The sequence below is a fragment of the Astyanax mexicanus genome, chromosome 8, assembly GCF_023375975.1.
Source record: "Astyanax mexicanus isolate ESR-SI-001 chromosome 8, AstMex3_surface, whole genome shotgun sequence".
NCBI lineage: Eukaryota > Metazoa > Chordata > Actinopteri > Characiformes > Acestrorhamphidae > Astyanax > Astyanax mexicanus.
Window position 1 is genome coordinate 955,001 of NC_064415.1, and position 13,311 is coordinate 968,311.

Below are 13,311 nucleotides of genomic sequence, written 5' to 3' on the forward strand. Positions count from 1 at the left end.
GAGTGATCGAGTAGAGGATAGAAAGGCTGAAACGACCTGAAAAACAGAGAGAAAATAAAATGATCCGTTCTTAACCACTCTTACTGATGAATACAATCAAATCCTCACAGTTATCTTTTCACTCCAGAGTCTAGCAGAAAGTCTCCACTGTACATTAGAGGCAGTTACTCCAACAAAAGCAGAATTAACTCTTTTACTCCCCTTACTGAGTTACCAATACTTATAAATGAAACCTACAGGTACCTGTGATTAATCACACAGGTATAACATGCTGCACTGTAGCGCCCCCTTCAGCCCAATCAGACTTACACATACGACACCATCTCCTGATCCGGAGGAGTCCATGACATCACAGAGGAGTGCTGAATACAGAAACACACACACACACACACACACACACACATACACATACACAGTGATAAGCCTGCACACACAACCCACTGTATATTTAACCAAAGTTTTCAGAGTCAACTAAAGAATCAAAATCAACTAAAGAGTAAAGAGTCAGATTAAATTAAAGAATTAGAATCAAGAGTCAGAGTCGAGTACAGAGTCAATACAGACAGGTAATGAGTCAGGTAAAGAGTCAGGAGTGGGCGGTACCAGTCTGTTGAGGATGGTGTGGTGGAGCTGGGGGTCCAGGGTCCACTCCGGTCCGGTTCTGGAGGTCAGGTGAGCCAGAACTCCTCCAGCGAAGTAACTGACCCCCACCTCCACCTGCGGACCCTGCAGCAGAGCCAGGATATACTCCAACAGATCCTCCTCCATCAGCTGCTCCCGCAGCTCCTCCACCTCCGCCACGTTATTCTACACACACATATTACACACACACACACACACATTACGACAGGTGTGGTGCAGGTGTACTACAGGTGTACTTAAGGTGTTCCACAGGTGTGGAACCAGTGTATCGCAGGTGTACTAAATATGTTCTACAGGTGTACTACAGGTGTGGGGCAGTTGTAGTATAGGTGTAGCGCAGATGTACTACAGGTGTAGCCCAGGTGTACTAAAGGTGTCCTACAGGTGTGGCGCAAATGTATGACAAGGTGGGCAACAGGTGTGGTGCAGATGTACAGCACAGGTGTACTAAAGGTGTGGTGCAGTTGTAGTATACGTGTTGCGCAGGTGTACTAAATGTGTGCTACAGGTGTAGCGCAGGTGTAATAAAGGTAGGCTACAGGTGTGGTGCAGTTGTAGTATAGGTGTAGCACAGGTGTAGCGCAGGTGTACTACACGTGTAGTGTGCTTTTTTAGAGGGAAACCTACCAGAAGACCGAGAACCTTCTGCTGGATGCTGGAGTCAAAGTAGTATGTCTGTAGAGGACAACACACACACACACACACATGTGAAAGCATGATTGGAATGTGTGTAAGGTGTGTGTAAGGTGTATGTGGTGTGTAAGGTGTGTGTATAGTGTGTGTATAGTGTGTGTAAGGTGTATGTAAGGTGTATGTGGTGTGTAAGGTGTGTGTGTAAGGTGTGTGTGTGTAAGGTGTGTGTAAAGTGTGTGTAAGGTGTGTGTATGGTGTGTGTGTAAGGTGTGTGTATGGTGTGTGTGTGTAAGGTGTGTGAGGTGTGTGTAAGGTGTATGTGGTGTGTAAGGTCTGTGTATGGTGTGTGTAAGGTATGTGTAAGGTGTGTGTAAGGTCTGTGTGTAAGGTGTGTGTAAAGTATGCGTGAGGTGTGTGTAAAGTATGTGTAAGGTGTGTGTAAGGTGTAAGGCGCGTAAAGTATGTGTAAGGTGTGTGCAAGGTGTTTGTGGTGTGTGTAAAGTATGTGTAAGTTGTGTGTAAAGTGTGTGCAAGGTGTGTGTGTAAGGTGTGTAAAGTATGTGTAAGGTGTGTGTAAAGTGTGTGTAAGGTGTATGTGGTGTGTAAGGTCTGTGTATGGTGTGTGTAAAGTATGTGTAAGGTGTGTGTGTAAGGTCTGTGTATGGTGTGTGTGTGTATGGTGTGTGTAAGGTGTGTGTAAAGTATGCGCAAGGTGTGTGTAAGGTGTGTGTGTAAGGCGTGTAAAGCATGTGTAAGGTGTGTGCAAGGTGTTTGTGGTGTGTAAGGTGTGTGTAAAGTGTGTGCAAGGTGTGTGTAAAAGTGTGTGTAAGGTGTGTGTAAGGTGTGTGTAAAGTATGTGTAAGGTGTGTGTAAAGTATGTGTAAAGTATGTAAGGTGTATGTGATGTGTAAGGTCTGCGTATGGTGTGTGTAAGGTATGTGTAAGTTGTGTGTAAGGCGTGTGTAAGGTGTGTGTAAAGTATGTGTAAGGTGTGTGTAAAGTATGTGTAAAGTGTGTGTACCTCCAGCAGTTCTGAGTACAGCTCCAGGCCGTGGTTATGGAGGAACATGCTGCAGCCGCTGGGCGTTTGGTCGGTGAGGTTCCACAGGGCGCTCAGAGCGAACTTCAGCGTGGGGTCCACCGCCCCCACCGACGCCCTCTGCTGGACGATACTCAGCAACTGCTGCAGCTCACAGATCACAACTCCACCATTAATCTACACCATGACTCCACCTCCACCATGCTTAACAGATGAAAGGGTTTTAGTGTTTATATACATGGTGGAGGGGATGATCAGTACTGACCTTAATGATGAACTCTTCTGCCCCCAGCTGCCCAACCTCCTCCACACTCAGCTACAGAGAGAGACATTAAAATACTGAGTACTGACCGATACAATACTGGTATTAAAATCCTGAGTCCTGACCGATATGATATTGATATTAAAATCCTGAATACTGGTCAATACAATTGTCACACCTGCTCGCACTACACCTTTAAGATCCGCCTCTCCTGAGTATTGAGGCTGACTCCTCCTCTCCCACACACCTGTGGGAGATCACTCATCTACAGGACTATATAAACTGGACTCATGCACTGCCAAGTTGCGAGATATTGCCACATTGTGTCTTATCGAGCGTTATTAATGTTACTGTTTTCCTGGTTTTTTGATCTACCGCTTTCCCTTGACTACGATTCTAGCCTAGCGTGTCTTTTCTGGTCTTTTTGAACTTTGCCTGTTTTGACTACGATTTTTGCCTTCTGTTTTGGATTAATAAACCTGTCTGCATTTGCATCCAAACTCCTGGTTTGTTTCTTACAACAATACTGATATTAAAATCCTGAATACTGATCGATACGATACTCATATTAAAATCCTAAGTATCGGTTGATACGATTTTCATATTAAAATTCTGAGCATTGGTCGGTATGATACCGATATTAAAATTCTGAGTATTGGTCTATACGATACTGATATTATAATCCTGAGTATATCAGTAATAATATCAGTATCGTATTGGCCAATACTCAGGATTTTAATATCGGTGTTTTATAGGCCAATAAAACACGGATATTAAAATCCTGAGTATTGGCATATAAGTTACTGATATTAAAATCCTGAGTATTGACCGATACAATACTGAAATTAAAATCCAGAGTACTGACTGATACGATAATCGTAAGTATCGGTTGATACAATACTGATTAAAATCTTGAGTATGTCAGTAATAATATCAGTATCTTATCGGCCAATACTCAGGATTTTAATATTGATTTTGTATACATTATTATATTAAAATACAGAGTATTGGTCGATACGATACTGATATTAAAGTATTAAGTACTGGGTCAGTAAATACTGATATATTGGTACCTTGGACACCAGTAAGGAGACGACTGCCACGGACATCCTCTGTAACGTCTGATCTTCATACAGACTCAAACAGCTCATCACCTGCTTAACTGCTTCATACCTGTTACACACACACACACACACACACACACACACACACACACACACACACATACAAACACACACATACACACACACATACACAGACACACACACACACACACACACACACACACACACACACACACACACACACACACACACACATACAAACACACATATACACACACACACATACACACACACATACACACACACACACACAGATACACACAGATACACACAGATACACACACACACACATACAAACACAGATAAATTACACTTACTATTGCTATTATTATTAATACTGCTATTATTATTATTGTTATTAAATTTAATATTAATATTTTTAAGACAGTAACTCTAATACCCTGAGTCTGACTGTACTGACCTGTTGAAGGGGACAGTCTGGAGAATATGGTCACTGCACAGACACAGCAGACAGTTCTTCTGGATCTACACACACACACACACACACACACACACACACACAATAAACAGAATAGTAAATAAAATAACATTGCTGTTCCCGTAAATGAGCTGCTGGAGCTCCTTCACAGCGTCAACCAGCAGCTCAGTTTCCTCTGCTGAGAAGAGTTTGTTGAACACGTCCAGGTAGCTGCACCGTTACAATAGCAATCCACCAAAGTCAGAGCTCACCTGGATCTACTCTTAAAGAGAATGATGAGCAAGAGACACTCTGATTGGTTTATTTCACGTTACGCCCAAAACCTAACCGAGCTGCGCAAGTTGTACTTTTCCCGTCGTTACGATAGCAAAGACACACTGACACACCCTAAATCATGCTGCACGGTGCATGGCTCGTATAAAGATTGCTAAAATGGATTTTGTATGTTGTACCTGTTGGTGGTTGGGAAAGCTCCTCATGGTGGAGATCAGCTGCTGGACTACATTTCCCAGCAGTCTGTTAGGCACGCCCATCGCCAGCTCCAGATTGGTCAGGTTGAACACGCAGGCTGTGGCCACCAGCTGCACCCCGGCCGACTCGGAGTGTGTCTGCATTCCAGCACACACCAGCTAAACACACACACACACACACACACACACACACACACACACGGCAGTCATAATGCTGGTGATGGTGGTTGCTTTGGTGTTGCTACATGGTTGCAGTGATATTCAAGGTGGTCACTATATTCACGCCTTCCTCCTGTCTGGTTTAAACAGCAGATCTTCTGAATATATCTACACTGATGGGCGTGGTGTTCTGGAAATGAGGTGTGTTCAGGTACATTTCTGGAGTTTTATCTTGTTTATCCTGGTAACAGAAAACACAGGAGCTCCACTGACTGAATACAACCTAGACAGACGCCAACAGTCAGACGCTCTCGGCAGTGAATTGCCAACACATGCAGAGATATCTGTATCCAGTATATATTAAAGTTCTATTACTCATGTTGTATTCATAGGAAAATTTGTAATTGTACATTTGTACTAATTGTATTTTATAAATGATGTTTAAAGGATTACATGTTTTTAATGTTTTGTGCATTACCTCCAGCTCACAGCATTAATCTCAGTTATTTTCAGTAATATTGCACGCAGTTTTTTGTAGTATTTAACCCTTTCAGACCTGACTTGTTCTAGTGATGAAAGAGTATAGAGACAGGATTTAGTAAACTTAATTTATTTTTTAATTATTGTTATCTTTTTATTCTACACCCAGTTTATTATAACTTGCAGGGTCAGAAAGGGTTAACATAAAAAAATTCCTTATACCAAAAGGGAGTGTTTTTTCATTATTTTAAAATGTTTTGTATTGTAGATTAATACTAAACTCATCCAAACTATACGGAAAAACACACATAATTATTTAACCCAAACAAATTTTTACACAAACCAGCGTATGTTTTATATTTTTCCAAGGGCGTTAAAAGTATTCACATTCATTACAAAGTAGAAGTATAGATATAGAGGTTTAAAAATGCTTCTGTAGAAGTTGAAGTATCAACTCATTTAAAAGTACTGCTTTTAAAACTGCTTTAAGTATAAAAGTAAAAGTAATGTAAGTTGAAAAATGATCTTATTAACAGAAGCCTAGTGCGCACTACAGGGGCCTATAGTGAAGTGGTGCAAAAAAAATGTCTTCAGAAGTCTTCAAACCAAGCCAGAATTAAATATATATTTTTTTATTTCTATTTTTTAAAGGTAAGGAGTAGAAAGTACTGATAACTGCGTAAAAAGTAAGGAGTAGAAGTAAAAAGTCATCTAAAAAATAATCACTCCACTATAATAAAGATAACAAAAATGTATACTTAAGTAAGGCAACAAAGTATTTCTTCAATATTCTTCAAAGTATCTCCTCTTGTTTAGATGATCAGTTTTATGAGGTAGAGTCACCTGGAATTCAGGCTTTCAGTTAACAGCTGTGCCTGTTAAACGTTATGATGATGGAACTGGCACTAATCAGGACCATTCTAGCAAAGGAAGAGCGAGAGCTTCCTCTGTTGTACAGGATAAGTTCCTATGTGATAATCTGACCTGTAGAGTGTGGGGTTGAGGTCCGATGTCCTGCTGGTTGGTGAGGTTGTGGAGGTGGAGCAGCGCCCTCTGCAGGAGGACCTCCCTCTCCCTGTACCTCCTCAGAGCCTCGTTACACTGAGTTATATTATACTCTCCAGCTACCTGTACACACACACACACACACACACACTATAAGTAGACTATTATTTTTTACTTTTATTATAAACGGATACTGTATGTTCAGTTCAGCTGAAATAAACAGGTAATGGGTGTAGATCATAATGTAGTGCTTGGTTGGGCTCTATCTGGTGCACCCACACCCCAAATGTATCCTCTAACTGACCATATTTCCCACAACTCACCTTCAGATTTCCTTCTCCAGACAGGAAGTCGGAGGCTCCAGCTCCGGTGGCCAACAGACCCAGAAACCTCATCCCCCGCCGAGCCTCCACAAACACCTCCAGCACCCCATCACTGATCCCAGACCAGCCGGACACGTCCAGAGACTCCAGAACCGGCAGAACCTCCAGACGCTCCAGCAGCTCAACCACCGAGGCCTGTTACAACATTACACAGCATTACAGAGCATTATAGAGCATTATACAGCACTCTAGAGCATTATAGAGCATTATAGAGCATTATACAGAATTATAAAGCATTATACAGCATTATACAGCACTCCCTACGCTTCCTGTAGTGTATTACAGTCTTTTAGAATGAGCTTGTTGTGGATCATATAAACATTATACAGCATTATAGAGCATTATAGAGCATTGTACATCATTATACAGAATAATAAAGCATTATACAGCACTCCCTACGCTTCCTGTAGTGTATTACAGTCTTTTAGAATGAGCGTGTTGTGGATCATATGAACATTATAGAGCATTATAGAGCGCCCCCTATGCTTCCTGTAGTGTATTACAGTCTGTCAGAATGAGCGTGTTGTGGATCATATAAACATTATACAGTATTATAGAGCATTATAAAGTGCCCCCTACACTTCCTGTAGTGTATTACAGTCTTTTAGAATGAGCTTGTTGTGGATCATATAAACATTATACAGCATTATAGAGCATTATAGAGCATTGTACATCATTATACAGAATAATAAAGCATTATACAGCACTCCCTACGCTTCCTGTAGTGTATTACAGTCTTTTAGAATGAGCGTGTTGTGGATCATATAAACATTATAGAGCATTATAGAGCGCCCCCTACGCTTCCTGTAGTGTATTACAGTCTGTCAGAATGAGCGTGTTGTGGATCATATGAACATTATACAGCATTATAGAGCGCCCCCTACGCTTCCTGTAGTGTATTACAGTCTGTCAATATGAGTGTGTTGTGGATCATATGAACATTATAGAGCATTATAGAGCACCCCCTACGCTGTCTGTAGTGTATTACAGTCTGTCAGAATGAGCGTGTTGTGGATCATATAAACATTGTAGAGCTCCCCCTACGCTTCCTATAGTGTATTACAGTCTGTCAGAATGAGCGTTTGGATCATATGAACATTATAGAGCATTATAAAGCGCCCCCTACGCTTCCTGTAGTGTATTACAGTCTGTCAGAATGAGCGTTTGGATCATATGAACATTATAGAGCATTATAGAGCTCCCCCTACACTTCCTGTAGTGTATTACAGTCTGCCAGAATGAGCGTGTTGTGGATCATATGAACATTATACAGCATTATAGAGCGCCCCCTACGTTTCCTGTAGTGTATTACAGTCGGTTCCAAATGAGTGTGTTGTGGATCATATGAACATTATACAGCATTATAGAGCATTATAAAGCACCCCCTACGCTTCCTGTATATATTACAGTCTGTCAGAATGAGCTTGTTGTGGATCATATAAACATTATACAGCATTATAGAGCATTATATGAATCATATGCGCGTTTAAATCATTTCTTACAGGGCATTCGCTGTCCGTGTCCAGTCGGTCATTGGAGATATCCAGATGCCTGAGCTGGTCCAGTTTGGACAGGATGGACAGCAGGCTGGTGGTGGACATGTCCAGGTGGTGCAGGCCGTGGGCAGTGAGGGACCTCAGGTGTGATTGGAGGTTCAGTAGGGGGGTCAGGTCAGTAACGGCGGTGCCGGATATATCCAGACTGTCCAGCAGGGGGAGTGAGCAGATGTCCTCCAGCATGGCGTCGTCCAATCGCGTCCAGGCGAGACCCAGGGTCCGGAGAGCCCGCAGAGAGCTGAACCTCAGCCGTCCGTCCGAGCTGGAGCTGAGGAGATCCAGGCCAGTTAAAGCCAGGCGCTGGAGGCTCTGTCTGCAGTGCTGATTGGACAAGATGCCCTGGAAAATCGTAATAACATTATACAATATTTTTTAAATGATTCTAATCAATCAACAGTAAGTTGTTCCTAAACAACAGGGGGCGCTGTAACAGTCACTAATCAATCTGGTGTGTGAAACTACCTCCACCATGTTTGAACCAAGCTAACAAAAAACGTTATAATAATGTTCTGCAATGTTTTAAAAAGGTTAGCCTGTAATTTTACAGGAATTATGTTCCAGGAATGTTCTGGAAAGATGGTTAACAACACAACGTTTTCAAAATGTTTCTCTTACAACGTCCCCACCTAGATGAATACTAACATTATGGAAATGTTAAAAAAACATTCCCAAAACTTGAATTTAAAACATTACATAAATGATGTAGTGCTGGGCGGTATGGCCAAAAATGCATATCATGGTATTGTTCAAGATTATATCACAGTATTATTATAGTTGTTTTTTTTTTTTTTGCATGACTGGGCAATATATATATAGGTCTGCGAGTTACTGTACAGTTAGGAGTACATATAAAATAAAACACTAAGGCTTTAAATTAATGCTTTGATTAGGATTGGGTTTACTTTGTCCCACAAAATTAAACAATATAAGAAATCAGACTTCAACTGAAGAACGTAAACAATAGTCCTTAAAACGGAATACACCAATAACTTTAACACAACTTCCTTTACAAAACGAAATATTTTAACAATTAGTTCCATAATCACTAAAAATGAACCTAAATATTCAACATTCAAAAGCCCTATTTCACAAGTCAGACACAAGTTTAATATTAGTTTACAATATGTTATTATTGAAGCCATTAGAGGCATTACAGTTTTAAATTCCCTTCTTTCTCCAGTTTACAAGTACATTCAAATCATCCTTCAAGCTACGATATTAATATATTTAAAGGGATGTAGTTACTGCTGTATTTTACTGGGATAAAAACACTCCTACAGTAGAAACAGCAGCAGGAGCTGCTCTGATTTCTCTGTTGGGTGGAGCTACACGAGCTTTTCACTCTCTTCTTTGACGGTTCTGTTTCGCACGGCGCTCCGCAGCGCCCTCTAGCGGTATGGTGGTATGAGAGAAATTAATGGTGGTTTGAATTGCCCCTCCGGTATACTGTTATGAACCACTACACCGCCCAGCACTAACATGATGTACACACAAAAAAAACTTCCTAGGAATGTCCAGAAAACTAGACCTGGCAAGATCTAGATTGCAGCAAAGCACCAGTAACATTGTCCTGTTATACCTGCAGGACGTCTGAGACGGTGATGTCACCCTGGAGGTGGGACATGTTCAGCTCCTGCAGGCGGTGGGAGCAGAGAGCCTGGCTGAAACTGTGGGCGGAGAGACGGCAGGACCGAATGCACACTCGCTTCAGACGCAAACACTCCGTACTGCGGAACACACCCACCGTCCGGTCATCCAGCACACCTGAGATAACACAGAGAGCAGCCAATCAGCAGATCCCTACACCATTAACCCCTCCCACCAAACCCCACCCCCTCTTCATCCCCTCACCCTGCTGAGCCATGGTGTTTATGAGGAGGTCCGAGAGTTCCTGAGGAAGAACCGGACACCAGCAGAACCTCAGAGAACCGTCCTCACCGCACACCCTGCACAGAACCGGCAGGTTACCGCACACACACTCCACACACAGCCTGGACAGAGCCGGGGGGGCGTCGCCTTCCTAAAACACACACACAAACAAAACAGTCTACATCAGTTAAGCCCCACCCACTCAAATCTAAAGTAGTTTAGCCCCACCCATTTAATACTAAAGTAGTTTTAGCCTCACCCACTTAAGTCTAAAGCATTTTAACCCCACCCATTTAATACTAAAGCAGTTTAACCTCACCCACTCAAGTCTACGGCAGTTTAGCCCCACCTACTCACGTCTAAAGCAGTTTAGCCCCACCCACTCACATCTAAAGCAGTTTAGTTAGAACATTTAAACTAGAACAGATTAGCCGCATCTGTTTAATCTTCAGCAGTTTAGCCCCACCCACTCACGTCTAAAGCACTTAAGCCCCACCTACTCAAATCTACAGCAGTTTAGCTCCACCCTTTTAAATCTACAACTGTTTAGCCCCACCCACTCAAATCAAGAGCAGTTTAGCCACAACCCATCAAACAAGTAAAGTTTACAGTTTAGCCCATCCTCTTAAATCTAAAGCAGTTTAACCCCACCCACTCAAATCTACTGCAGTTTAGCCCCACCCACTCAAGTCTAAAGCACTTAAGCCCCACCCACTCAAGTCTAAAGAAGTTTACAGTTTAGCCCCACCCATTTAAATTATAACAGTTTAGCCCCACCTTCTCAAGTCAAAATCAGTTTAGCTAGAACATTTAAACTAGAACCCACCCACTCTAATCTATAGCAGTTTAGCCCCACCCCCTCAAATCTACAGTGGTTAAGCCCCACCCACTCAAGTATAAAGCAGTTTAGCCCCGCCCACTCAAATCTACAGACGTGTAAAAACATAGGACATAATGGTGTTGCTGACATACTGATACTACACAACTTTAAACACACACACACTCCCTAACACCCCCCCCACACACACACTGCTGTCCTAGTCTAGAACCCGAGCAGGAAGCAGTAGAACCTGCTAGAACTCTATCTAAGGTCTGAGGATCTAAAGATAGCTCTGCTCTAATCTGAGCTACACTAACCCCCGCGCGCTCCCGCAGCTCCCCGCGCGCTCACGAGAACTCACGCGCTCCCCCCACTCACCATAGCTCCGGTGTGTCCCGCAGGGTCGCGCGCGCTGCGTGAACGCGAGATTAATCACGCGAAAACACAGCGTTTCACCAGATCACTGCACGCCCATTGGTCACTTCCCATGACACGTCATCACGTCTGAAAACACGTGCTGGATTAACTCTGAATCATGTACCGACTCTTCTGGCGAGTCAGTGATTCGAACAAATGATTCAAGTGATTCACTCACTGTGGCCACTTTATTAGAAACACCTGCCTGTCACTTTGAGCTTTATCACTGTGGCCACTTTATTAGAAACACCTACCCTACCGTACCTTACAGTGCCTACAGTTACTCAGACCATTTTATTAGAAACACCCCACCCATTGAAGTCTAAAGCAGTTTAACCCCACCCAAGAAGAGCTTAGCTCCACCCATTCAGTCTAAATCAGTTTTGACCCACCCCAGAACAGTTTAGCCCCTCCCATTAAAGTCTAAAGCAGTTTATCCCACCCTAGACCAGTTAAGCCCTACCCATTCAAGTCTAAATCAGTTTTCCCCACACTAGAACAGTTTAGCCCCACCCTTGAACTGTTTAGCCCCACCCATTCAAGTCTAAAACAGTTTAGCCCCACCCTAGAACAGTTTAGCTCCACCCATTAAAGTCTAAAGCAGTTAAGACCCACCCAAGAGGAGCTTAGCTCCACCCATTCAAGTATAAATCAGTTTAGCCCCACCCCAGAACAGTTTAGCCCCACCCATTCAAGTCTAAAACAGTTTAGCCCCACCCTAAAGCAGTCTATCCCCACCCTAGAACAGTTTAGCTCCACCCATACAAGTGTAAAACAGTTTAGCCCCACCCATGAGCACCTTAGCCCCACCCATTCAAGTCTAAAACAGTTTAGCCCCACCCTAGAACAGTTTAGCCCCACCCTAGAACAGTTTAGCCCCACCCATTCAAGTCTAAAACAGTTTAGCCCCACCCTAGAACAGTTTAGCCCCACCCATTCAAGCCTAAATCAGTTTTGCCACACCCTAGAACAGTTTAGCTCCACCCATTGGAGTCTAAAGCAGTTTAACCCCACCCTAGAACAGGTTTGCCCCACTCGTTTAAGCCTTAACACACCTCCACAGCCTTATGCCTCCACCCACTGGCCACTTTATTAGAAACACCTACTTTACTCATGCTTACGCTCACTGAGGCCATTGTATTAGAAACACCTACTTTACTTTAGGATCCAATCACTGTGCTCAATTGTGAGATGATGTTAAAGGTAACTGTATTAAAGGGGCGGGGTTATCCTAAGATAAAAGAGTGGACAGGGAATTGTGGGACACTGAGGTTTAAACAGCTTGATATTTTTATTAAAATACCTAGATACACAATTGAAATGCCTAAATATTAACAAACCATCTTTAACACACAAATGTAATTATACTTTTATTTTAAAATGGACATTTATCCACTGAAACTAATGATTAAAAACATTTTAAAAAATAAAATAAAATAAAATAAAAACCATGCCTCTCCCATCAGAGAAAACTGTATTATTCAGAGTAAACATTAATAAATATATTTTTACATAGTTTTAATATATTTAAACTAAGCAGCGACAGAAAGGTCAGGTTATATAGATATTAACCCTGATGATATATATTAATATAAGTTTATATATGCAATATTCTCAGGAGTAGGTGGTGCGTCTGAGGACTGAAGGACTGTTTTGGGAACAGTCTGGAACACGATCTGCTCGGCTGCTGTTTCCTGTAAGTGTGTGTTGTTTAGACAGTAGATAGAGCCGGGCCGGGTCGGGCCGGGAGGAGTAGTTTTGACTGGAGAGACGAGTTCACGTCCCAAAACTGACGGACAGTAAACCTACGTAATATCTCACGTAATATCTCACGTATCGTACGAGAACAGAGCTGAGGGAACTCTGTACAGCTGCAGAACATCATGTTACAAAAACAAGTACATTTATACTGTACTGAAATTATTCTGTCCATAATTATCTTATTTTTTTAATTAATATTATTTTTTTTTAATCCCATTTTCTCCCCAATTTTACACAACCATTTACCCAACC

General features: G+C 42.3%; 1 protein-coding gene across 1 annotated transcript in view; it reads right to left on the minus strand.

Annotated features, from left to right (window-relative positions):
* Positions 1-11,411, minus strand: part of zyg11l (zyg-11 family member, cell cycle regulator, like) — a 13,657-nt gene extending 2,246 nt beyond the window's left edge. Inside the window, exons 1-15 of the mRNA XM_022665469.2 lie at positions 11,260-11,411; positions 10,044-10,212; positions 9,772-9,956; positions 8,139-8,531; positions 6,577-6,771; positions 6,233-6,376; positions 4,592-4,768; positions 4,122-4,186; positions 3,650-3,749; positions 2,580-2,630; positions 2,297-2,458; positions 1,270-1,317; positions 604-807; positions 310-362; positions 1-36 (exon numbers count right to left, since the gene is read on the minus strand). The exon at positions 1-36 is cut by the window's left edge and continues 62 nt beyond it. Coding sequence (XP_022521190.2) covers positions 1-36; positions 310-362; positions 604-807; positions 1,270-1,317; positions 2,297-2,458; positions 2,580-2,630; positions 3,650-3,749; positions 4,122-4,186; positions 4,592-4,768; positions 6,233-6,376; positions 6,577-6,771; positions 8,139-8,531; positions 9,772-9,956; positions 10,044-10,212; positions 11,260-11,262 — 1,985 coding nt within the window. The 5' untranslated portion in view covers positions 11,263-11,411. The remainder of the gene's footprint in view (positions 37-309; positions 363-603; positions 808-1,269; positions 1,318-2,296; positions 2,459-2,579; positions 2,631-3,649; positions 3,750-4,121; positions 4,187-4,591; positions 4,769-6,232; positions 6,377-6,576; positions 6,772-8,138; positions 8,532-9,771; positions 9,957-10,043; positions 10,213-11,259) is intronic.
* Positions 11,412-13,311: the final 1,900 nt, after the last annotated feature.